The sequence below is a fragment of the Copadichromis virginalis genome, linkage group LG15, assembly GCF_057382275.1.
Source record: "Copadichromis virginalis isolate Kocher_CV1m ecotype Utaka linkage group LG15, C_Virginalis_male_GT1.1, whole genome shotgun sequence".
In the NCBI taxonomy this organism is placed as follows: domain Eukaryota; kingdom Metazoa; phylum Chordata; class Actinopteri; order Cichliformes; family Cichlidae; genus Copadichromis; species Copadichromis virginalis.
In genome coordinates this window covers 3,832,288-3,858,025 of record NC_140632.1, presented here as the reverse complement: position 1 = coordinate 3,858,025, position 25,738 = coordinate 3,832,288, and the positions used below count along the sequence as shown (strand labels likewise).

Here is a 25,738-nt window from a genome sequence, read left to right as displayed (position 1 = left end):
TCGCAGTGTTCAGAGATGTCTAAGCTCCCTAAGGAGAAAGCCACACCTTCTCCGATATCATCTGCCTTTGTGTACAACTGTCTCCAGCTCTTTAATAATCGGAGTTATTTGGTCTGAACAAGGTCAAATCTGTAGGACAAAATATAAAAAAATAAATCTAAAAAGTAACATTTTCTTGACATCCATAACATCTTGCTTTGAGAATTACTTACTACTAATCCTCGGGATGCCGCATCACTAAAAATGCAAATGTTAAACATACAGAAGGGGAGGGGGTCCTTTGCATGTTCACTTTGGGCCAGCAGAAACACCAATATGACTGCGATCTGCTACGCAAGTTAGCTAATTACCCTGTTAGCTATTATTCAAGCACGGAGAAACACATGCCACTCATCTGTCCATGTGACACTAAATCCAAACCAGTTAAATCTATGTTAAGGTTACGAGGGGGTTCTTGGAAAATCTTCAGGAGGGTTCTCTGGTCCCCAAGAAGCTCGATTGCTCCTGTCCTTAAACCTACTTTCTGATTAGCCCAAGTTTGTTTTATTTTTACCCTTTTCAGTGCGAGAGTCTTTGGGTGGTGCATGGCTTTAAATGATTATCCACAAAGGATAAGGTTTAGGTAAAGGCCGGGCACGCCAATTTTTGTTAGACCTTGTACTGCTCTCCAAGCTGCAGTTATTGCATGCTGCCCAGAATTTCCTGGCATTGTCCATCTAATTTATATAATAATTTTGAGTGTTTGTGGGTTTCAAACAATAAAAGAAAACATTTATTACCATTGTCAATACATTTCTATATTAAAGAGAATCTGAAAAATGTGAAATATTCTCATTTGAGAAGCTGAAAATGGCAAGATTTGGCATTTGTGTACCTAATGCATTATTTAAAGTAGCAATTAAATGTTATGATTCAACAAAATCACTTTCACCTTTAAGTGAAAGGCTCAAGGCAGACTGCAGTACTGGATAAGGACTATATTTGTATTTAAATGCACATTATAAAGGCTACACCAGTGTGTGTTGTGTCTCTCTGACCTCGAGTAGCTGGGTCTTGTCGTACTCTCTACGATGCTTGTAGATGCACTGGCTGAGTAGGGAGTACAGTCGCTCCAGCTGCTCCACGCTGTAGCCCTCACTCTTCTTCACCACCATATCCAGTAGAATCTGCAGGAAACAATAGAAATCATTCGTTTTAGAAAATAAATACATCTTACAGATATATACCACAGAAACAACAGCACAGGCGCAATCGGACAGTCGTACAGTGATGGAACAACGGGTCGCACAAGCAACTCACTGATGCTGGTGCGTGGAGATGCATCATTTGGAGGTCAGCTGCATTCAAAAGCAATTAAGATCAGAATGACAGCTAATTAAGGCTAATCATAATTAGAACCAAGTTTACATTTCACTGCTACTTTAATTAAAACATTCTGGACAGTCAAAGGCCCTTTTAATTGACCCGTTCTTCGCATTTTACCCAAACCAAAGTCTGTGTGTATATGCGCTTCTATTTAAACACGCAGCTCATCAGAATGCACGGACTGAGACAGCAAAGGCACAATAATTAAAGTTATCATCACTGACACAAGGCAAACAGAGAAACCTCAACTGAAATTAAATGGTGTGTGTGTGGGAGAGACAGAGAGACAGAGAGAGAAAACTGCTTGAAAAACATAAAATCAAGGCAATATGATGATTAATAAGACATAGATGTTTGTCAGAGCCTCATCAGTGAACGTCTGAGAGATAATTACAGTGAGCAAAAGAATGAAAATTGCAAAGGTAAAAAGGTTAGCATTGTATTAATCACTGTACTCCATCTGACAATGGGTTCTGTTTAAATGACAGTTGGCCTGATTAAAGTTAAACTGAGGCTTCACATCAAGAGAAACTTGAGCAGAAACTTAATCCCAAGACAAAGTCTGCTCATAACCGGAAATCTGGCCTGAAGAAAAATACTCGGTAGGATTTTTTACTTTTTAGCTTCTATTAAGATACACCACAGCTTGGAGCCACGTACCTGCCACCAATATTATTATTGTTATTATTCTTTATAACTGAAAGAATGAAAAACGTCATGCATGATGCATTAGTCCTAATGGTTCGTATCGAATCCTCGTGACAAACATTTGCTACTGCTCTTCATCTCAGTGCTGACTAACGTAATCAGTGACCTCCTAAAAGCCTTCCTTAGTTTTTTTTAGATTGTTTTTTTCTGCTACAAACATCACATGGAGAGAGAAATTACACCTGCTTCCAACTAAACAACATTATCTGCATCAATGTTTTCACATTTTGTATTTAGAAGACTGGATAAACTCCAGCTCAAAGTGGACTTAATGTGTCCGTTTCCAGCTCCATATTTATTATCCTTGGAGTCTATTAGAGTACCTCTGCATAATTCACAATTCAAAATAAACATTATTCATCTCATATTAGGCCTCGGTGCAGCCCCTCAGCTCCTCCTACAAACATAAGGTTTGAACAGCAGGTTGGCAAGTCCACTGTGTAATGTGCCTGAGATGACTATATTAAGGATATGTAATCTCTTTGACATCATAAAGCACCACAAATGGAAAAAATTGTGTTAGAGCAATGATTACTATGAAAAACCACAGTGTGACAGATCATCAGAAAAAGCTTTTACAGCTTCTCTTTCAGTCACATGTAAACATTTCTATAGTTGAAGTCAGTCTGATTCAAGACTTTGTTTCACCTGTTAACTTCTCCCCTTCTTCTACAGTTATCAGTAAACGTCACATGTTTAATCAGCTCCCTGAACACAGACAGCCATCATCTGTTCGCCACAGTAGTTGCCGTTATTATCGCACTCTTAATTCCTGAAAACACTGTATTTAAAACAATCTCTATGCAGATTGACAGCTGCGCTTGCAGGCTGCCATATTCCAAAAGCAGAGAAGCATATGTTCCTGCACTTTTCTGTCAAGATGGAGGGCATGTGGAGAGAAGAATGCAATCAGGTTAAATTACTTACATTGTACAAGTTTTCTCCTAATCAGTTTACACAAAGGTTTATTTCATCCCTCTGAAACTGAAAAAAAGCGGGCGTGTTTCTTCTGATTGGGGTGTTTAAACTAAGCATTATTTTTACTGTTTCAGCTTTTGAAATGATTACAAGCAGAACATCAGACTCCGTATAAGCACAGCCGCTAAATGCATACCATATAAAACTTAAAGGTCCAGAAAACAGGACGATTATTCCTTTGAAACATTCAAACTTTCATAATTTCATCTGGTAGTGTAGAAAATCACTGGTTATATCCCTTTTCACAAGAACTTCCACCTGGCCAATCTAATAACCAAGTCCCTTGACAAATAATGTCTACATAAAGAAGCTAAGAACATGAAAAAAATCTAATATTCAGAATTCATGCAGAGCGATAATCATGATCTCTGCAACACTGGGAAAAAAGTGCCATCAGCTGCTACATATTGAATATATTTTACTGGTATCTTTTTGTACTTTTTTCACATTAACTCTGGCCTAACATCAGGGGAGCTATCAGCTTTCATAGTTTCAATCCAGCCATAAGAACTAATAAAAGAGGTCCAAATGGAGCACATCACAGTGAGATGCCGGTTTTAACAACACATGCATAAAAGCTTTAATTAGCATCATTACCAACCCATCGCACATGTGTAATAATGTCAGCCAGCCTTTCATCCCACTGCCACTGCATTTCTCTCCATTTTTCATCATGTTCCCCAACTCTTGCTTTAAGTGCATTTCTCTACTTTATAATGCACCTTTTTCTCCTGAGATAGTTCATCTTCTCACCTCAAGCCATTTTCACTGTTTTACACAGCCTCTTCTCACCTCCTCTTCAACTGCATTTCCGACATTACCATTGCACAACAGTCTTTGCTTCTGGTGTATTTGTCTTTGCATTCTCCTCTCTTATGCGCCTTTCTTTCCCCTCTTTGTTCTCTCTCTCTCTCTCCGTTTCTTCGCTTTATTCTCCTCTTACTGTTACCAGGCTGATTGCAGCAGTGCACTTCCCAGCCTTTGTCAGCTTGATCAGGGTGTCGGCGACACTGTGGGGTAAATGGTGTGAGAGGGTCTTACATGGGCTCAGTGACTGAGTGAGCTCACAGCACACAAAAGGGCCGTAATCCCATGCGTTAAAGACTACTACTGACATGGGCCTTTTAACCTCACCCCTTCTAAACTCCTTGCTCCATCTTCCCCCACAACCTTTTCTTTACCACATCTCTATCTATGCTTCTTAAGAACATAGATTCAAAAGGGAGGGTTGGGATGCCTGCGATTTTAAACAACAGCTGAATAAGGGTATACATTGTCATTAGCGGCAAACTCAGAGCTTTTGTTAACGTGGCTTGCACAAATATTTTATAAAATGCAGTATTTCCACTTAAAAGTCTCGAAAATGTGCAGAATGTAAGTGCAGTCCACTGAATTTACAGTCGCTCTATGCTTCTGGTATTTTGCAAACAAATCCCTTTTTCAAATAAGCATGCTGTACACAGTCAGGCATGCAGACTGGAGCTGACTGTGATACAGTAGAGGGTCTTCTTTGATCACTGAAGGCTTCACTATCTACACGCACATGTGTGTTGGAGAGACTTCCTCACCACTGGCTGAGAGAAGAGGGTTAGCAGGCAGAGAGGGAGGAGGAAAAAACTCAACAACAAGGACTCAAAACCCAACAGTCTCCATCACAAGGGACGCTATTAAGCCTTCAATATCTGCCTCTGAGAACAATTCAGCCTGCTCTTCCTGTTAACTAAGATTTTGTGTCTCCAATACTAGCAAATGAATGAATTATTAATGATTCTGGTTTGTTTGTTACCTTCAGCTGAGGCAGACACTGGATTTGGATTTTCAGATTTATTTAAAAAAAAAAAATTAAGTCATGGTGGCAAATAATGTGGTTTACAGGGCACTCGGTCACACGGATAATGCAATATTGATAGTGTTACAAGGGTCAGGGACAATCATGATGAATCATATTACCATGGTCCCAGAACATTAAAATGAAATGGTGTTTCTGTTCAGTTGCCCATGTAAAAACCGCTGCAGGGGTCGACAGCTCATCTTAAATATGCAACGCTTGGCTTTACAGGAAAATGCCATTAGATTACGGTGAATTCTCTTGACTTTAGTAGAGGAGGAAAAAAGGGTTTTCGATGCTATATATGGTAACGTCTTTTGTGCAAAGTATGCAATTTGATATCTGAATAAAATGAGTCCAATGATACTGTTTAAAAACAGCATTACTCTCTTCTAACTGATGATTTTAATATTTACCTATGTAAATGAACACATCATGCTCTGTGTGCCGTTAGGTTTATGCGGTGACTCAGCCACTTAGATAATGAGTAGAACACTGAATTCAGAATCACACACAAAAATATGAATCACGGATGAAAATAAATGTAGATAATTGTTATTATATTCACTCACACACAAAGATCAATAAAGGAGTTAACTTTAATTGATAGAAAACTTAAGAGACCTAAGGGCTGGTTTCCTGGGCAGGGGGTAAATTAAACTATTCTAAGGCTTTAATCTAGAAATGTCAATCTTAGTGGTTTTCCTAATACATCTTAAATGTAGTTCTACAGAATAGAGCTGCCTGGGATAGCTCAAACTTTATCTCAGGACTTAAAATGTCCTGAAGCACATGGCTTCAATCTCAATTAGGAGGAAAAAATCTGAGCAATGAGTATTGTTTTGTTTTTTTTACTCAAAAACACTGATAACAATATGAGCCTTATAAATCAAATAGTCCATACATGACATGAGTCTGGGTAGGAATATAGAACATTGAGAGATGTGAAAATGACCAAATGTAAAATCTGCAGGTTTCATTTGGCAAGTCCTTGGCAAAAAAAGTATTACAAGGTAAAAATTACAATTGGGGGGGGGGAAAGATAATAAGATGGAAAAAATAAGGAAGGAAAAGGAGGAAAGAAATTTCATATTTTACAGACTCAAGACAGGAGAGATCCAATATCACCAGGTAATAAAGGAGAAGAAAACCAAACAGACCTCCACATACACAGAGCAAAATTATCAGATGAAGATATGTTTACCAAACAAATGCACAGGGGAGAAAAATTTAATACGGAAAAGATTTAGGTCAAGGTTATGGAAAATGATTTGCTAATGAACTGATATGATTAAACTTTGGGGAGAGCTCAAGGGAAATAAAGGGTAATCAATACAAACTCCTTTCCATGTGTCGTGCAACCAGTGTGCAGGAAGAGTAAAGTGTTAAACAGCGAAAGATGCTGACAGAGCACTAAGCGTTGCACACCGTCTGTGCATTATGAGGGTATGCTTTTGGAATATACAAAAGCATGTACGGCCTGGTAAAGCTGGATTCATCTGAATAAGCAGTGCAGCTTAAAGCGTTACAGCAGGTATTTGTTATCATAGGATTTGAGCAGTGAGGAGGTGGCGGAGGCTTGAAATTCGTTACTACAGACCTACATTTACGATACATTATTAACACACACAATATAACTGACCTGGAATCGCAGCCTGCCCATGAATTAACAACTGCAATAGCATCTTAACAGGATTGTTATCTTTCCATTGATTGACTCGGTACAACACAAAAGTATGGGATATCACATCCCTGCGTTTTCTGGCTGAAGAAACCTTGATGCAAGCCACATATACCACCGGTCATCAAATCACCCCCCAGTTCTTACATTCTTCACCTCGCTAACAACACCTCTGCAGAGTTGGGCTGGCTTGCTAGAGCAAATTAGCTATGCGTCCTGGCAGCTTAGGTTTAGCTTAACGGCTTCTGTTGGTGTTGGCCTCCACTGTGCAGCGGCTGCATAGGCTGCCTGCGGAGCGCTAATTTTGAGTCTTCCTGTGCAGCGTTTTGGAATGGACACTAAACCGAAGCAAGCAGGGCAGAAGTGTTCTGTTCGGCCCCGTCCTCAGGGGTGCGGTTTCTCTTTTCATGACAGTGGATGCCTCATTCTCTGGTCCGGTGTGTGCCCTATCTACCTACATTGATCGCACTCAGAATGTGCATTTATGTTACCATTTGTTTGCCTGCTTCACTAATCCAGCAAGTGGTAGAGCTCTGTCTAAACAGAGGCTGTCCCACTGCATTATGGAAGCTGCCTCATGTGCGTACAGCACCAAGGGTCTCGCTTTGCCCCAGGGGGTGAGAGCACATTCCACCAGGAGAATGTAAGCTGATGTGCTCTTTTTAAACCCCGCGTAGGTGATATTTGTGCTGCAGCTAGTTGGGCATCACCGCACTCTTTTGTTCAGTCCTATCGATTGATGGCTCCTGCTGTCCTTCCCCTGGATCTACCGCACACTAAGGTGCCGGTGGTCCAACTGGAGTACGTTGGTTGTATACATGTCCCATATTTATGTGTTGTCCCGAGTGAATCGACTGAAAAGGAACAGTTATATCTATGACTTTGTTCCCTGAAGGAGAGGAACGAGGTACAACACAAGGTTGCCTCACCGCGCACCTCGGCTTGACTGTGATGGCAGGGGGTATATGTGCAGGCAGGGCCATGCGCATGTCATCACATGGCCTCCACCCTAAAAGCATGAATAGAGGTTTCTTCAGCCAGGACATGCGGGGGAGTGATATCCCATACTTACGTGTTGTACTTTGTTCTTGTCCTCTCTTTCAGGGAACAGAAGAAACTGTTTCAGCCCTGATATTAAACATTGTAACCAGACATTAAAAATACCATCTTCATGTACTGTATGGGTATTAAGACGTACAAAATCCCACACAGTGTAACCCTAAGCCAAAGGTTGAGGAGATGGGAGCAACGCAAAAGGGCACAATAAATCTGGCCGCAAACTATTAGAAGAGAAATAAGAGAGACTAACTGGTATGTTTATGTTGTGTGAGCAAACAAGTGACCCTCACCTGCATAGCCAAGAGGCACAGATATGCAATTACATGCAAATGGGAGATGTGTCAAAGCAATCAGTGGGAATGAATAAAAATAAAAGAAGCACTTCAAGCACCATCTATTTTTATTGACAATCAAAACGATGGTCCAGCACTACTATTAGGCTGTCTTCTTTTGAACAGGCACGAGGCATGGCTACTTTGCCAAAGGGGGCCCCTGCTGTTATCAATACTAAAAAATGAAGGGAGATGACAAACTGAAGCAGGGCCATTTCTGTTGACAAGCTTCTCTAAAACAGGAAATCCTGACATGCTGTAGAAACTAAGCATCAAGCCAGAAAGACTCCATACTGCGCCAGTGACTAGAAACACTGGCTTTTTCTGGGCAGCTGCTAAAGGAAACAGCAGAGCAGATGATAATCTGTGTGTTCTTGGTGAGATGGAGGAAAAATTGCTGGGGCCAGATTGGATTTCTTGTTACTGAATTCTCATCTGCAATCCTCAGCACCACTTCTCCTAGCCCATCTGTGGACAAGTGTCTGATTATTGATGAAAGAAAACAGCTGAGAATGAGAGACGTTTTGGAGTAGGGAGAGAAACAAGCCTCAGGACCTATTTATTCATACTGAGGATTTCATTTTGATCCAGACAGCATCAAGCATCATTTCAGAGAAACTGGCAATAACAGAACTTGATTTTACTAAGTGAATCAGAGCAAATAACTGTGCAATGGCTCTGAAAGGCAGGGTGTGAATACTGAAATAATACCCAAGCTTTGCGTGTAGGGTCTGTGAACAAACTCATAACACTCTGATGGTATTTAATTCCAGAGAGATTTCAGAGCCTCTTCCATCAAGTTAAAAGTCAGGAATAATGAGGCTTCTACAATCAATGAATACAACTGAAGAGTGAGGGAACAGTACACCACTCACTGTGGGCCCTAACACACATCAGGCACCGTGCCAGTCCCAGCCCCGCCAGCAAATATCTGCTTAAATGGCGGCTCTCATCCTGCGCACCGGAAATTCAATTTGTTCCGTAAGACTGGGATGAAAAAGCAATTATTCACAGTCCCCTCTTTTCACAATCTGTTTCTTTAAGATATCTCCCTTCTTCCCCCTGCTAACAAATAAACCTCCAGATTACTGCTATGTGTGGCTGTTCATAGGGGCAGCCAGTTGAAGCACTAAGATCAGGCCAGCTAAAAAGCCTGTCAATCAGGCTGAAAGATGGAGTCAGGTTCAGCACGAAGAGATATGTACCCCTACGGTCCCCATCATCCCCATGGGATGTGTGTAAAAACCACTAGATAATGGCTTGATAGTTGGATGTCTCTTCGGAGCGTTGAGGAAAGACGTAAGCACATGTCAGAAGGACACTTCTTTTACACCAATTACACTACACAGAGCGCTGTAAAACCAGCGCCCCCTCCCCAACCATCCGATCAGTGGGAAGTGCTGTCAAGGGGGCCCACTGAGCCGAGGCTCCAATTTACACTTGGGGTATTAGGTGGGACCCTGGCGTGACAGTGCAAAGTACCACGGAGCTGCTTCACATGCTTCCACTTACCGTACTTGAACACACCCTGGGACGAGTTGGCAGATCTAGTGGGTCAGAGAGAAGCTCATGTTTGAGTCATGACCTTGTTTCCTTCAGATTTAACTGGAACAACACCTGTTGATTGAACGATGTGAAATTCGTTCTTTCCATTGTAATTGGCTCCCTCCTATGTTCAGAGGGCAAGGATACAAAAGGTTGATAATTGAAAGATGGAAGGGGACGAGCGACAGTGGCGTAACTGTAGCATGAATGAAAAGGAGGGATAAGCTTAAGAAGTTATTCATCTGAGAAGGGCAGTGTGACAGCATCAGCTCCAGAAGAGACCTATGGATCTGGTGAAAGCTTAAGGCTGGTCACCCATGATTGCACTTCCACAACCTCAATACCTTAAATCCCATTCAAAGAAGAGAGAGAGAGAGGGAGAGAGGGAGAGAGGGAGGGAGGGAGGGAGAGACTTTATTCAACTTTTTCTATATTCTACAGTTACACAAAGGTATAAGTTAAAATGTGGGACTTTCCAGGCGTCTAATCTACCTGTTGATTAAATGGGAGGGAGAAAAGTTCAATAGTCTAAAGGCAAGACAATGTAAAAGATTGATTTTAACATCAATTAAAACTGAATGGATGAGGTTGTGCAACTTGTGCATTTAATAGAAACTGTTTTGTTTTTTCCCCCTTTCTTACTTTGTGCAGCTTACTTGAAGCTTGCCTGTTTACGACTTTGCATCAGAGTCAGAGAGGAGTGCTCAATCTGCCAGGGCTGCAAATGGCTGCGTAATATCTCAGACTCAACAATAAACTAGTGTTTTACATCAATAAAACACATATTAAAATGTAAATCAATTCAGTTCAATTACATTTCGTACATAGCACCAATTCATAGTGCAACATAAAACTTCAAGGAGCTTTATGTTTCACTGTTGCAGAGAAATGTTACAAGTTTTTTGTAACAGTGGAAAGGAACAACTCTCCTAACAAGAAGAGAACTCCAGCAGAACCAGGCTAACTGATTAGTAATCCTGATGTGAAAAGCAGCCATTTTTAAACATCTGCAGTTTTATCAGCCATATGTATGAATACGACCCACAGTGCAATTTCCAACACTGGTCAGAACAAGCCACAGTTTCACTTGCATATAAAAATATGCACAAACAAGATGACTTAATGGTTCATATAATTCAAAGAGTGACCAATCAAGACAATACAAATGAGGCACAGCTGTTTCAATTACAGAAGGGAGGAGAAAACAAAAAAGCAAGCCTTTCACCCAGACTGTTAACAACAGCATTGCAACAAGTAGCCAAATGAACTTAAATAAGACTAAACAAAAACATATTTTCAACATTTTTGATTATAGTTCATCTTCTCCATAATCAAAATCTAATTATGCACTTTCAAGATGTGACAGTCCACAGCTGGTAGTGTTGGAACTAATACATCTTTGCTTAACATTTATATTTTATAGATTTTCTTAAAATGATCAGAAGTGAAGCCATTTGTATTTACCAAAAAAGGGGCAACCCTATATTTATACCATCTTTATAACACCAGTATTACTTATTATTACAATTAGTAATACAATTAGTAGAAATTCTATAGAATTTCTACTAATTGGATTGGCTACTACACAATTCATTTTTGGGGGGAATTGTTTAATTTGTTTAAATGTTTTTGCAAGATCCTACAATCTTCTTCCTCTAACAAAGCAACTCAGGTTGGAAACTGTTGAAATCATAACTGGATACATTAAGTGATTAAAATCATAAGAAATGCTCATTTATTAACATTTATTGTGACTATTTCCTCATTACAAAATGTTTGCCTTTGTGTTACCAGAACATTTTTATACAGATCACACTACCTGTTAAATCTGAAATGCTTAACAGTGCACAATGCCAAATCACACCAGCTGTTACATCCTTCATGGTCTGAATCAGAATGATGGCTGTGTAAAATCAACAAGATGGCAATGAGGTGTGGACAGGATTTTAAAAAGCCGAAGTCTTGATGGTTGAAAAAAGTTAAAAAGTGTTTTAGTTCCATTGTGTGTGTGTGTGTGTGTGTGTGTGTGTGTGTGTGTGTGTGTGTGTGTCTTTTCTCAGCCAATTATTTCAGAATAAGCGAATGCAGACCAGAGGCCAATGTTTATAAACTTTCAAGTAGATTTTTTTGTTGTATTTTAATTAGAAATACTGAATACAACTGCTGCAGTAATGAAAAAGTCACAACAGACAGTTGAAGAAAATGTCTCAGTCTGAATCAAACAAGCTTTGAATTATTAAGCTGCCATTTCAGCAACATTTAAGGTTCACTATTTTCTGTTACCGTTTTAGTGTTTAAACGATAGGATGCTTAATAAGTGCTTGGAAAAAAGTATTTTCGAGCTTCTCTAGCACTTCATAAATAAGATGCTCATAAATACGTGATACTGATCATACTTGATCACACAGATCTATTTAAAAAATATATTTTAACAATATTTTTTCCAAAAAGAATGACAATGTTAAGTAAAACACCATCAAGAATAATGTATCAAACTATGTCGGGCAACTTAAAGATCAAAACATAACCTTTATTCATTTTTCCAGTACAAACGCACACACAGATGTATTTTATTAGGCTTTCACACGACTAGCATTCTTAAACCAGCATTAACAGCTCCACATTAGTAACATGAGCACGTGGCCAATTAACATTAGACCACATCTAATTATCGACCTATGTCAAAGATGATTACACTGATGCTCAATTAAACCGACATCAGTAAAACTGTATTTCCCCATAATACTTGGACAACATACCCATGGTGACAGCTAGCCTAGCTACAGTGACAAAAGCTCCCCCACCACGTCCTGTAGAATTTACAGGAGGCCACTCTTACAGATTTCGCTCGTTTCAACCATGACCTTGTCTTTTTCCTTATCAAACTAACGCTCATTAAACCTGCCACCTCACAGCATGTTGTCATGTCCCACCCACTGCTCCATCACAAGGCGTATATTTCAAAAACACCAGCAGATCACACTATAGCCAAACACAGAGGCTCCAAGCAGCAGGTGGTACTTGAGTGGAGTCGTATTTATTTTATGGAAAAGAAGAGGTTCTCCCCAACTTATTTTCTTTCTTTATTTAAGAGGCAAACCATTCAGTCAGAAAGCATTTCATCACAAAAGCAGTGCAGTTTTAAGCAATTTCGAGCACTTTAGCGAAAATCTATGCACCTTTTAAACCTTGAAAACACCCCAATAAAATTACAGTATTTTCAAGAATGTAAGGAAGCTTAAGTGCATGTGGTGTGCTGCTACACCTGTTATGGTCATAATGCTTTATTTATTTTCTTAAAAAAATAAAATTCTTACCAAAAGTCGCTGGTGGTCAATTACCACTGGAGGATGGGGAGGTACTGCTTGTGGCTCTTCCTCGGTCCTTTCAGCGGACTCCTTCAACTGCTCTGATGAGCTACTGTTGAATGTCCCCACTTCAAAGACATCAATGAAAAGACAAATGAATAGATTACCAAAGAAATATTAAATATTTAACTGCAATCAAGAGTAACTGAATAACCTAAGCAAACTAACTAAATTGATGCAGTTTTGTTCTTCTCATTCAAATGCTATTCAAAGAAAAATACATTTAAAATGTCATGGCTACAGGTCCAATGCAATTATACAACAGAAAAACAAATTATCTGCAGCTACGATCAGCTTTAAAGTGTACAATATCTCGCATCTGGCTCAGTGTTTAATGAGATGGGGGTGGAGTAGCTTAGTTTTTCTATTGGTTCAGGAGCCACAATTCGTGTTCTGTTGTCCGATCATGTCATCCTCTGATGGCTTCTTCATATTTTATCAGCACCATTACCTCAGCCTTCCAGCTGGCCTCATCATAAGCCAAACCACAGGCCCATAATCAAACAAAAACTTATTGCTCGTCTCTGACTTGAACACAACATCCCAGTAGAAGGAGCATAAGGTTTCATGGCAAAGAAACTAAATATACTGGAGCAAAGGAAAAGGCAGCCACTGCTGAAAATCCAAAAATTGAAAACCATCCAAAGATGCATATCAGGAGGTGTAACATATCCATATAACTTTCAAGCCCATGGCATTTTGCTATGAAATGCATCCAAGCCAAGAATAGTATTTATAAATGCTAATGCTACTTAAGTTTCACCACTGAGTCTTACATCCTATTTTAAACCAAGCATAAATCAGAAAACTGGATGATAATAACAGTAATTTATCATAGATAAGTGCTAGGCAACCCACTGGCTGAATGTCTAAAAACTCACAGATGTTTGTTAACTTTGCATAAAAACATATTTAGAATTTAAAAATTAGCAAGTCAAATTAAGAGATCAGAACAAGTAGCCCTGACATTGCATCTCTCTCTTTTTAACTCATCACATATATTTGGATTTTGAAAGTGTGAGAAAGCATTAATAGTGAAAAGCGTGTACTGCAAGCAAAAGCTCTACATTTGTGTTAACCAATATTAATGCTGGAACATAACTAACATACCTTCTTTGTTATGATCTTCCTCAACAGTTTCCGTTACTGCCACTCCATCCTGAGGATGCTGCTCCTGAGTTGGTTTGCTCTCATTTTTGTCTTTGTGCTCATCCTGTTCAGCTCTATTAGAGCCCTCAGCCGTGCTCTGAGGAGTCCTTGTCTCTGCCTCACTGCTCCCCTTGAGGCTCTGCAAGTCAAGGCTGTCCATTGACTCATTTCCATTCACACAGTCCACTTGTGAAACCAGGAGAACCTCTGTGTGCTTAGGCTGGTCCTCAGCATCTGAAGACACCGACATTTCAATCAAAGGCTGGAAGTCAGCCCGACTGGCCTCGCTATCCCCATCTGTGTTGGGCTGAGAACTACCACCAAGGCAATGTGGTTCGGTGTGTTTCCCTGTGATCTCAGGCTCTGCTTCTTTAGCTGCCAGCTCCTCAACCTTAGGCATTGGCGCCTCTCTGGCTTCGCTAGCATCTGGAGGTTTATCGGGAGCTGGAACAGGGGGTTCGTTGGAGCTTTCTTCTTCTGTGGAGGGGGCATGTGGATGATGGCCATTGGGTTGGGGACCTGTAATATCGCAAGATGATTCCTCATCCTGTGTTAAACAGGAGTCGCTGGGCCCTGCCGCTTCCACCTCTGCTTCAGGCTCCTCCTCTTCCTCCTCTGTCCCTTTCTTGTAGTTCTTCTTTTTCCGTATGATGCCCCGCCCCCACGATGGCCTCCTCCGAACCTTCCGCTTTACATAATCTGTGAGGAAAAGGGGAAAGGAAAAGAGACAAGATGGAACAATATTAATTTAAACAAAATATTCACAAGGCTAGCATTTTTTGTTTTAACAGAAATCTTGCATTTTGGACAGATAACTCAAAACAACACACCTCCACAACGACTAATGCTTAGAAAAATCCATTTCTCATACTGTAAATTTTATACAAACCATCTCTCCTTGCCCACATAGAGTCACAGCATGTATTACAAGTTCACTGCATTTAAATCTGGACATTTGGCCTTCCTCAAAGGGTAATAAGCAGCGGGTGACATAGATCACAGAGAAGAACCAGACAGAGACAGCAGTCCTGCTATATCATGGATTTTAGACACTAATGACAACAGATGGTGCTTGGGGTTTTGAGAGGAAAGAGCAAACCAAAGCCTGATCTTTGAAAGTGCAGTTAAAGTGTCACAGCAAGCCAACAAGGATGCTAAATGCAGTAAAACTTCAAGGCATTTGCCTTCATTTGCTGCTTTACAGAGCAGACACAAACCACAGCAACAAAGTCAGAGTGAAGGACAGATACAGAAAGACTGTGAAAGAAAAACAAAACAAAACACACATACGGCTCCATCACAAGTCAGTTTTTTATACATTACCATAAGTGGCTGAGACACACAGACTCTAACCCCAAAGAAACAAGTTGTTCCCAAGTTTAAAAAAATAAATAAATAAAAATCTGCTCAGAAATATTACTCACGTTGCAGGAAGCTAGACCTGCTTACACAGCCACACTCAACATTATGGGTACATGTCTTGCTTAAGACATGTAAAGTAAACTCATAAAGTAAAAACATATATTAGGACTATTGTAACAATAAGGTTAGGCACATATTAATTATGGTTAAGGGCTCCAGTTCAAGTCCATGAAATCTACTCTAAAGTCATGAATATAAGACCACATGTCTACATGAGCTGAGCTGTGATTTGGACTGTTAGTTCACTGTGGACTCTCTAATATTCATAAACTACTAGGCTTTATAATTCTGTAGAGGGTCATTGAATGATCTAAATCGGCCAAATTGGCATTTTATGCAGAATCAATAACATATGTAAGCTTGGTTCTCAAAGGACTTAAGGATCACAGCTCCTTAAAATTATTAGGCAGAGATCACACTGTACTGCACATACTGAGTAAAGCTTTTCGCCTGAATACTCCTGCTCCCCACAAAGATATGAATAGGCACACACCGAAAGGAAATCAGGATATGCCTGCATGCTGTCTGTCAAATTTCAAATCTCACATTCCTCTCTCCCCTCCAGTGCTTTTAGCCAGGTTTCATCTTTCCACTCTAAACGTGAGATGTGGTTATGCACACAGTATATGTACATTATGTTAAGTACCTGTCCATAATGAGAACAGAAGAGCAATGACAACTATTGCACCAACCGAAAGCTATATTTGGTCTCCCAGAAATAGACAACACAAAGAGGATAATTAGTCAACCAGTGCTTGCTGATGGGACTCATCTTTGGTAATGGTGTTCTCTAGTGACCCTCTTAATGACCAGTCACGAAACTGCTGTCAGCCACAACCAGCACAGGAGACAGCTCAGAAAGGAATAAAGTACACTTCATGCCAGATAATGTATTACAATTATTGCAGCAAACAGCTATTTACACAAGACTATTCTTCAGCTGTGTTTAGAAATCCATAGCATACTTGTATGTCGTTCCAAAGATTTTAATCACGTACATATACCTTACAAAACCAATGCATGATTCTGCATCTGGAGGGCTGAAGCAATAAAGCATGCAGCATTATAATTTTATCTAGACCTCCTCTGTGGCATCATTATTGTCTTTCTCCTGTCAGTAACAATTAAATTCTCATGTTGCATCTGAAGAATAAGAAGTGAAATCCATCTGTCCCTGGTTATTTAAACTCACACTGGTATCCACGTAAGTGCTGCCTTGAATTCTTTAATTTTTTACTGCTTTCACCATTTATTAAGTGTCCAGCCATTCAGCAGGCTAGGTATGCGTCACATTGGGGGACTAATCCCATTCAAAATCCAGAGCTAGTAGCATTTTTCATGCACAGTAAGCGCAGACCTTCCGATCTTATATAAAAATATTCCAAAAATAAGTGAAAAGAACTGCGATTTAAGACACTTTAATATAGTAATGTAGGAGCCACCTTTCCCATTAGCGGAGGACTGCAGAACTAGGGGCAATATGAGCCAGAGTTCATACTACCACCACAAAACAACACTGTGCCATTGTGCCCACAGTTTGCCATAAAGCCTCTCTCAAGCAGGTGCAGGGGCTGCAGTCTGGGCTAGATTTAAGGTGGAATGCACCTTTCATTTTTGGTTCCTCCTGATCTGATCTGAAAAGAGATGACAGCTGGAGGGTACGCTATGGAGCAGGCGCACAGTTCTATTCTTCAGACATGACTGGCACTCAGAATAGTTTCTTTGTTATAAGAGGAAGGGCCAGGGAAGGACAAAGAGAGCAACAAAGAAGAAATAATCTGGATAAACATTGGATTCTGTAAGCAGATATTTCACATTAGCAACAATGTGTGTGCGCGCACTTTTCATCTGGTCATAATGCTCACTTTTGACCACTTTTTTAAACCTTCCAGATATACAACCCCAATTCTGAAAAAGTTGTGTAAAATTATTCACAACAGAACATAGAAAACATATCAAATATTAGAACTAAAATATTAGCGCCTTTTGAATTTAATGGCAGCAAAACATCTCCACAAACTTTGAATAAGGGTAATAAAACGCTAAAAAAAACAGTAAGGGGCACAAAATAAAACAGCTGGAGAAACATTTTGGGACTAACTAGGTTAAGTGGCAACAGGTCAGTAGCATGATTGGTTACCATAAGAGCATCTTACAGAGACTGAGTTTCTCAGGAGTAAAGATGGGCCATAGGTTCACAAATATGCAAAAACTGGGACTACAAATTGTGCAACAATTTCAGAATAATGTTCGACGATGCAAAGTTGGCCTCACAATGTAAAGTTCCATAAATAATGTGATTACATGAGTCTGATAATCTGGAGAAATCGGTGTGCGCAAGGGACAAGGCCAAAAAGCAATACTGATCTTTGGGCCCTGAGGTGGCACTGCATCAAAACAAACAAACCCTAGCATGATTCTGGGAGCCTTTTTAGCTCAGTGTTGAAATTGTGACTCATATGTCATAAGGCTAATTCAAAGATTCCTCTGGTCTTTTCTCCACTGTCCCACCAAGAGAAAGGCTAAAAGCCCCAAAGCAAGACCACATACTGCATCTAATCCAACATCATGGTATCATAATAGAAGAGTCCTGGTGCTGAACAGGCCTGAGTGCTGTTTGGGCCATTCAATAGACCAAAAATGACACAGGACTGTTGAGCAGCTAAAATCTTATATCTTCATTTTTCCAGTTCCCAGATGTTTACAGTCTGTTAAAAGAAGAGGGGTTGCTGTACAGTGGTAAACATGGCCAAGTCTCGATGTTTTTATGATGTGTTGCTGCCATAAATGACCTAATGTTTTCTTAAAATGGTATATATTGTCAGTTCAAAACATGTTTTCTATGTTCTGTTGCGAATAAAACATGGGTATGTGAGATTTCCAAATCACTGCATTCTGTTTTTATTTTCATTTTTACGCAGCTGCCCAACTTTTCAGAATTAGGTTGCTGGTAATAACGTAGCACCATCACCTTGCCAAGTCCAGCAATTAGTCACAGCATGGCTCTTTTCAATTTCTGCTGAGAAAATATTGCTTTCTTACCTAAACTTTTACCTCAAGATATGAAGCATCCTACTGAGAGAAGAGAAGGTGAGTCGGAATGGCAGCAGATGACTCGTCATTGTGAGCTCTTAAATAATGCATGAAAATCGTTAGAGCATGAAGAGCCAACCACAGAGGGGAGATATGCTGATGGGGGCGGGGAGACGGGAAGACGAAGGGAAAGAGAACCAGAGCACTTTGTAATAATTAAAAGTGTCTAACCCATCCACGGTGCATGTACGGGTCCACACACACAGACACACACACATTTTGAAAGCAGAAGCCACAGGAGACTGCTATCCAAGCTGCCATGCAAGCAAGTATTAAATAAATAAATCAGTTCAGTGACACCAATGAGAAAAAAAAAAACCCCAGCAGCATACTCTGGCAATGCCTTTGGGAAAAACTGTGAATCAATGTTTCTGATACACTGTAATTGGATCACCACTCTTAAGTCACATCCAAACCCATTTCAGACTTCCTTTCCATTAATCAGATGTCATCTGAATTATAAACCTTATAATATATGGACATAGCTTTAGGATCTGAAAAGTAAACCAATGCTGAGGTACTTTAAAGCAGCATTCTTCGTAATGGCCACCAGGGATCGGTGCCTCGGGTTCCCAAGAAAAACCTTTCAATTGCTAGTTTTAGGTCTCATATTATGTACACAATGCTCATCTTATAAATAATGGGTCCTATTAGAGTTGGGGGGAAAAAATCAGAAAGAGACTTCACAAACCAATGGGCTGCTGTCTCTGTGGCCTGTCTTTTTATATAAAGGCTATAAATGTGAATGTGTCCGATTTACGTCTGATCGAGTACCTCGCTCAATTTACTCACTTTAAAAGTGAGTAAACTCATCCAGTAAATGTTACTAGTAACATTAGCACAATAGACCCAGTAAATACCCCAAAGCCTTGTCATTATTGTCCAGATCATACAGTTTATAGTCTCTCTGAAGAACCACATACCATTAGCATTATGAAATGTGGTGTACATATACTATTCATTAGTTTTATTCTCTCGTGATACACTAGCCCATAAAGTGTATCCACCTCAGAAAGGCTGCATATACTAGGAATATGGATTCAATGCCACATTATCAGTGCTAAGTCATACTTACTGAATACCTTTAAGCTAGTGAAACAAAATCAAGGTAATCAATCCATTCAACTACTATTAATTCTTAATCAGTTCTTGGCCTACATAATCCAAAACCCATTGGGCTGATTAATGTTAAAGTTTTAAGAAAGGAAAGTTTCTTAAATTAAATGTTCAACATTTTATGAGAATAATATATTTTATCTTTGTTGCTAATGCTTAACAGGAGTCCTTGTGGGCAACAGTAAACACCGGGTTATTTTCACTGGGCGCCAGTTTACAGGATGCGCCACAAAACCACAGTCGACTGTTCATTTTAGACATTGGCTGTATTACTTGTTTAACATCTGAAAAACTAACATACAACGCTAATTAATTAAAAAGTAAAAGGATAGGGATTTCTGTGCTTGATGCCTACTTTGTTAGGGACGAGTAACTTTCAAGTCTTTATAAGCTGCTAAGCTGAGAAGAAAGAAAGACTGATCTTATTTTACTTCAGTTTTATCCATCAAATTCATAGTTTATAAATTCGTTTCTTTACTTTGGTGAGGAAGGATAACTGAAGTCTTTTCTCATCTTCTCCCTTAGTGTAAAACCTATTTTAAAAGGCATAAACTCAGACACACAATACATATGACAATTCTTCCCAATATCCTTTAAGAAGCAGAAATGCTGCTCCACATCTTACTGCAATGTTCTCTCACTGTGACCCCTTCACACATCAGCTGACAAACACTGTGCATTTACAAATGGCCAAAAAAATGATCTCACTTCCTCAATACAACAATGCCAAAGAAGAAAAGAGGAAGAATTACGCTGTAAAGCTTAAACTTTTCACTGCTGATCGAATATATCCCAGACATGAGTTATTACGCTCAGTGATGTAAAGGACAATGAAGCTGCTACAATTACTGAGTTTAAAAGCTACAATCATGACACATACCATAATTAAGCACCATGAAGTGATGAGCACTTCACAGAATAACATCAGTTGAACACAGACATAAAACTAAACTGTGGCAGACAGTGCATATAAAAATGGTTCTCTGGTTTGATCCATAAAATCCTTTTTGTCATTAGGTCGTTAGTTCAGAAAAATAGCCAAGAGACTGCTAATGTCTGCACTTTATATATTTGCAGAATTCACTGTGTCTCTCTTTTTTAAAAAATATGAGATACAGCTTTTAACACTCTACATACAAATGAATGATTAATTAAGTAAGTGTCATCACCACTGTAAGCATTGCTGCCTTTTTAATTAGACGTACATTTCACAAACAATTTGAGGCCCTGTCGAAATTGTAGATAAATTTCACGTCCATTAATTTTCTGAGCAGCACTGGTCTGAGGAGTTTCCCTGGTCCACTCGACACAAGTATGTTTCTCTCCCAACCTGGACAGATGTACTGTTGTTTACTAACCCATTTACCTCCTTCCTGCTGAATGTGAGTGTGTGTGTGTGTGTGTGTGTGTGTGTGTGTGTGTGTGTGTGTGTGTGTGTAAGGGCGTGGAGTGTGTGTTTCCATGGCAATGAGCAAAATTTTCCTTGCCTACAGAGAAAGCTTGCTCTGTAATTTTATTCTATGAATTTGCATGTGGGACAGCAGGCCAACACAGCGGTGCATTCATGCAGGGAAATATATTACAAAATTATGGGACTAAGGGAAACGAGCTCCCAAGAAAATATGTGAATATACAGATGGTTTTGTTTCTGTGTTTACATGTGTTATTTAATAACCACATAGGATTTGTGTGCGTGCTAGTCACAGCAGAATCCAATTGAGTCAAGCTATTGAATGTAAGGTCAATTTACTGCAGCTCTCGAGAAATGAAGACAAGGCACTGATATTAGACTTCCAGATTTAAGAGATTACAAAAACAACCAGAATATGAGCGTGTGACTCTGGTGATATAAGGACACGTTGTGAATAAGGGGGGAAGTTGAGAAAAGGCAAATCACCACTAGTAAACTTTATGACTTACATACAGTATAGGCTACTCACAAAATTTAAAGACACACTTCTATTACTTAGGATGTCTCTCGAAAAAAGTTATTCCATAACAAATCAATACTTGTGTTTTCCAGAAATCAAAAGCATATGTGGTACTCTACCACTGTGAGCAGCATAAAACAAATATTTATTTGTTATGGTCAGTGCTCTGGATGAAAAGGTATTATAATTGTGTGCTTGTGAGGAGCTAGAAATTTATGACATTACCTTTGTGATGCACCGTTTCATTTCCAGACTCTGTGCACCTTCCTTCATACATGTAGTACGCAGGCAGCCATGAATTCGCTGCAAGCATGGGTATAGGGTATTTTCCACCTGCATCCACATCTGAATTAAAAATATGACGGTCCAAAAGAAAAAACAAAACAAAAAGCACCACGACAGGAACGGATCAGCTTCCAACTCAGCTTTTTGTCATCCCAGGTCACTGGAATCGATTGAAGTTGGGGCCTCAATTGAGTAACATTAATGAAGTATCGATCAGTCCAGCTCTGATCACCCAAGACAGAGGGGGAGGAGCTTGGAGTTAAGAGCTGTGACCCAAACTTAAAAGTTTAAAAGACTTTCTACACACATTCTGTCCAAGTAAACAGTAAACACCATGCCACTCAAAGTCTACAGATTATTCACTTAAAATGCACAAGATTTTTACTTTAAAATTATCCCCAGGTGTCCTTTAAAACTATTAGAACATGCTTAAATGTCACCACCTTTTTTCTAAAAAGAAGCATAATTGTAATTCAAATGGATTGGCGACGTTGTTCTAAACTCTAGCAACAAGCACTTATTCTTGAAAAACTGTATTTTCCCAGCTGTATCCCTCTCTGGGGATTGCAGCCATTTCTAAATCATTCAACTGAGTAGTAATTAAAGCAATACAAAAGCTGCATATCCCCTGCCCTGCCTGCAGAACAAACTCCAGTTCATTGCTTCCTGATAACTTAAACCAAATTAATGAATTAAATGTTGTTTTTACAGAGGCAAACATAAAAAAAGGGAAAACCATATTAGGAAATGTCAAAAAAAAAGTTACATCAAGAGAAGCTCCTGTTTAAAGGGTTGTTTCAAATGCAAATCATGAGGATGTATAAGTAAAAAGGTTTTTAATATGATGCCTTCACTCATTTGAATCAGCAATACCAGTGGGGCAAATGGCAAATGAAAAATGCTCTGTATAGAATATATTAGGTGCAGATGTGATACACACAGGTGCAGTTTGCACCAATTATTGATCCTTATGGACATGAGAAAAAACTCAAAATTATATGATGTGTCCCTCATGGGTTCATAAATGCGGATATAATTTTGCTCACTCAAATGAATGCATGCGATAAACTGACTTATAACTCTCAAACGCCTCAAGGCCATTTAAGCTCAGCTTCATACAAACACTGACTGACACCAGTCTGAGACAGACTCTTTGATTTCCTTTAGCTGTGCTTCCACTTTTACATATACATTCCAACAGCAGGACTTCATGTATGAAATCATATACAAAAACACTTTAATCACAACTGTTTTAAATAAAGAAAAACACAAAATTTTTACTTATTTTTCAGGTTGCAAGCTATGATGCAACAGCACATAGCAGCAGCAGCAGCATGTACCATATATGCTTCAAGTAGGAGACAGGAGAATATGCAGACGAATGAGTGAAGAGAAAACACGAGATGACAAATAAAACGCTGGAGGAGACAAAAGAGAAAGTTCATCGTGGGACGCACGGCCTCGGGGTCTCCAAGTCATGAAAGGAAGCCGGCTGTTAGTTTATCAACTGATGTGACACTTTGCACTGACACTTAATGAAATGTCCGGATCAATAAATGATCCGCTCCTTGCTTCTTGAAATTAAGGAGATCAGTCACTTCCCTCTATTGCTGTGTCACTACCTTCCCATTTCACACATTCACCCACCACACCTCCACCTCAGGCTGTGCCACTACTCTTGGTTAAAAAATAAAACAGTTTTATTGCCAAAAGTCTCTTTATGCCACTTTTCTGAACTTTAAACAAAGCAACAGTATGTGCAGCTTAGCACGAAGACGCAGGGATATGCAGGTAGCCTGGCTCTGCCAGTAGGAAACCGCTTCTGTTTAGCACAATTAAAGCACTGGCAAATAATTTCTACCATTTACACAACCAATACACAATAAAAAGGTTGAAAGCTTCTTTTCTTGCTATTGTGTTGGCTGGAGCAATGACCTGAGGGAGTATCCTGGCAAGTTCAGTGATGGTGAAAGGGGTTAACCAGGGGTTAATTTTCTTCTAAGTGCAGCACACTGATTTTATGAAGTCACAATAGAAAACACACAAACACACGCGCTCACACAAAGAGCACCTCCATCTGCAACGCCAGCAAGCATCACTGTAAACTAAAAGCACTCACTTTAATGGGTAAGATTATTCACCAACACCCTGCTTTAGCACAATGCCAGAAAGAAACATACATATTTCAGCCTAATAAAATGGAGCCCATATGATACAGCAAATTTTAATTTACTTTTTGTATTCACTTTCACAGCAACACTCTTGATTGTTCTCATATTGTAAACCAAAGCCCCCCCCCCACCCACCCACACACACCTTTTCCTTCCTTTTGCCCCTCCCTGAAATCTCTGGATCACTCACTCTTTGTTCATTTGCAGCATAGATGCCTCAAAAAAAAAAAAAAGACAGCCTTCGGTCAATAAGCTCTATAGTGAAAGATAAACTCACAGGGTTTCCATAAGTGAACCCGAGGAAGGATTATTAACAATTGCCTGCAGCTTCCTTTGTCTGTAGGTTTCTCGCTCAGTCTGCTTTCTGTTGGGACAGCTGGATGTTAGCTGCGCTTCTCTGTTGCTCTTCCCGTGAGTATTATACAGGTCTCACGAGACAACCAGGTCCACCGTTGCCTGGGGCTCTCTTCACCCCTGCTTGTACCTGTAAACTTACCACGTAGGAGGCAGACCACCAGTTGGCCACCTGTTAGTCTGAGCCTTAAATTCCCTGTGTTGCCACACTCTCCTCCATTCTTCAATTTGTTTTTCATTTCTATTATATTTAAAGATTAGGGAACCCTCCAGTAAAAAGGCATGCTTTAAGTTCAATAACTATATGAAGTATAAATGGAAGAAAAATCATTTCATTAATAACATGCTAGTCACCAAAATTGGGATCATGATTTTTGCTATATTCGAGCAGCCTTAAATAAAATGTAACGTGCAACAAATAGCTTCTTTTGTGTCAGAGTTGCCACCCAGTAATGCTACTGCATATTAGTAGTATTACAAAGAGTAAATTCAGCCAAAGAAAGAAGAACTGAGAAAATAATTCAGTCAGAGCATCAATCTTTTCCTGTCCTTCTCCTCTCTGCTGCTCAGTAAATGGCCAGTGGGATAACAGTGCCTGTGGTGCCCTCTTCACAGAAGACAGATATGCCCTCACGCACCAGCAGCTCGCAAGAACTATTGAAGATGTCAGCCTATACGCACACATGCACATACAAAGCAGGCCATGAAAGCCTTTTGGGGAAAAAGGTCTGTCGCCTGCAGCAATAACATGCATACACACATGTTGTAAGTCAGGAGTGGGAGGGGGTGGAGAGATCTGCACCGGTTGACTCATTTTGACTGATTTGCAAGTAACAGCACTCCTCTTGGAGTGCAGAAAGTACGATCATGCACCTGGCAGAAGTCTTTTGACAAGGGCAGTAATGTTCAACAGCCAGCTATAGTGTAAAATAAAACACCGTGAAGAAAACGGGAACACTATACTCTCCAGAGATCTGTGTTAGAGCAGGAGGTGGGTGCCAGTATAATGTAGAATTTAAGTTTTAATCTATTTATCGTCTGTAAACACTTCTACAGTTTCACTTGGCATAGACGTTGTTTTGCTACATATTAAAATGGTGACACGTCTGCGGAGCCCCGCGAACTTTCACAGGTAAATTAAAATAACTTGTCATACAGTCCATGTGTCTTACATGGAAATTACCGGTTAGATTACTCTGGGATATAATGCCACAGCTAGAATCAAAATCAGAATCAGAAATGTTGAGCAGGTTTACAACATTAGGAAATTGCTGCGGCACTTAGTGCAAAACATACTAGGCCTAGTTTCATTTTACTGTCCGTCTGACAAAAGCCAAGATCAGGAGGCATTTC

The 25,738-nt window shown here is 39.8% G+C and overlaps 1 protein-coding gene across 1 annotated transcript in view; it reads right to left on the bottom strand.

Moving 5' to 3' along the window:
• atad2b (ATPase family AAA domain containing 2B) overlaps positions 1 to 25,738 on the bottom strand; it is a 64,390-nt gene that overhangs the window by 7,170 nt on the left and 31,482 nt on the right. The window contains exons 25-27 of the mRNA XM_085431400.1: positions 13,975 to 14,712; positions 12,814 to 12,932; positions 1,038 to 1,166 (exon numbers count right to left, since the gene is read on the bottom strand). Coding sequence (XP_085287526.1) covers positions 1,038 to 1,166; positions 12,814 to 12,932; positions 13,975 to 14,712 — 986 coding nt within the window. The remainder of the gene's footprint in view (positions 1 to 1,037; positions 1,167 to 12,813; positions 12,933 to 13,974; positions 14,713 to 25,738) is intronic.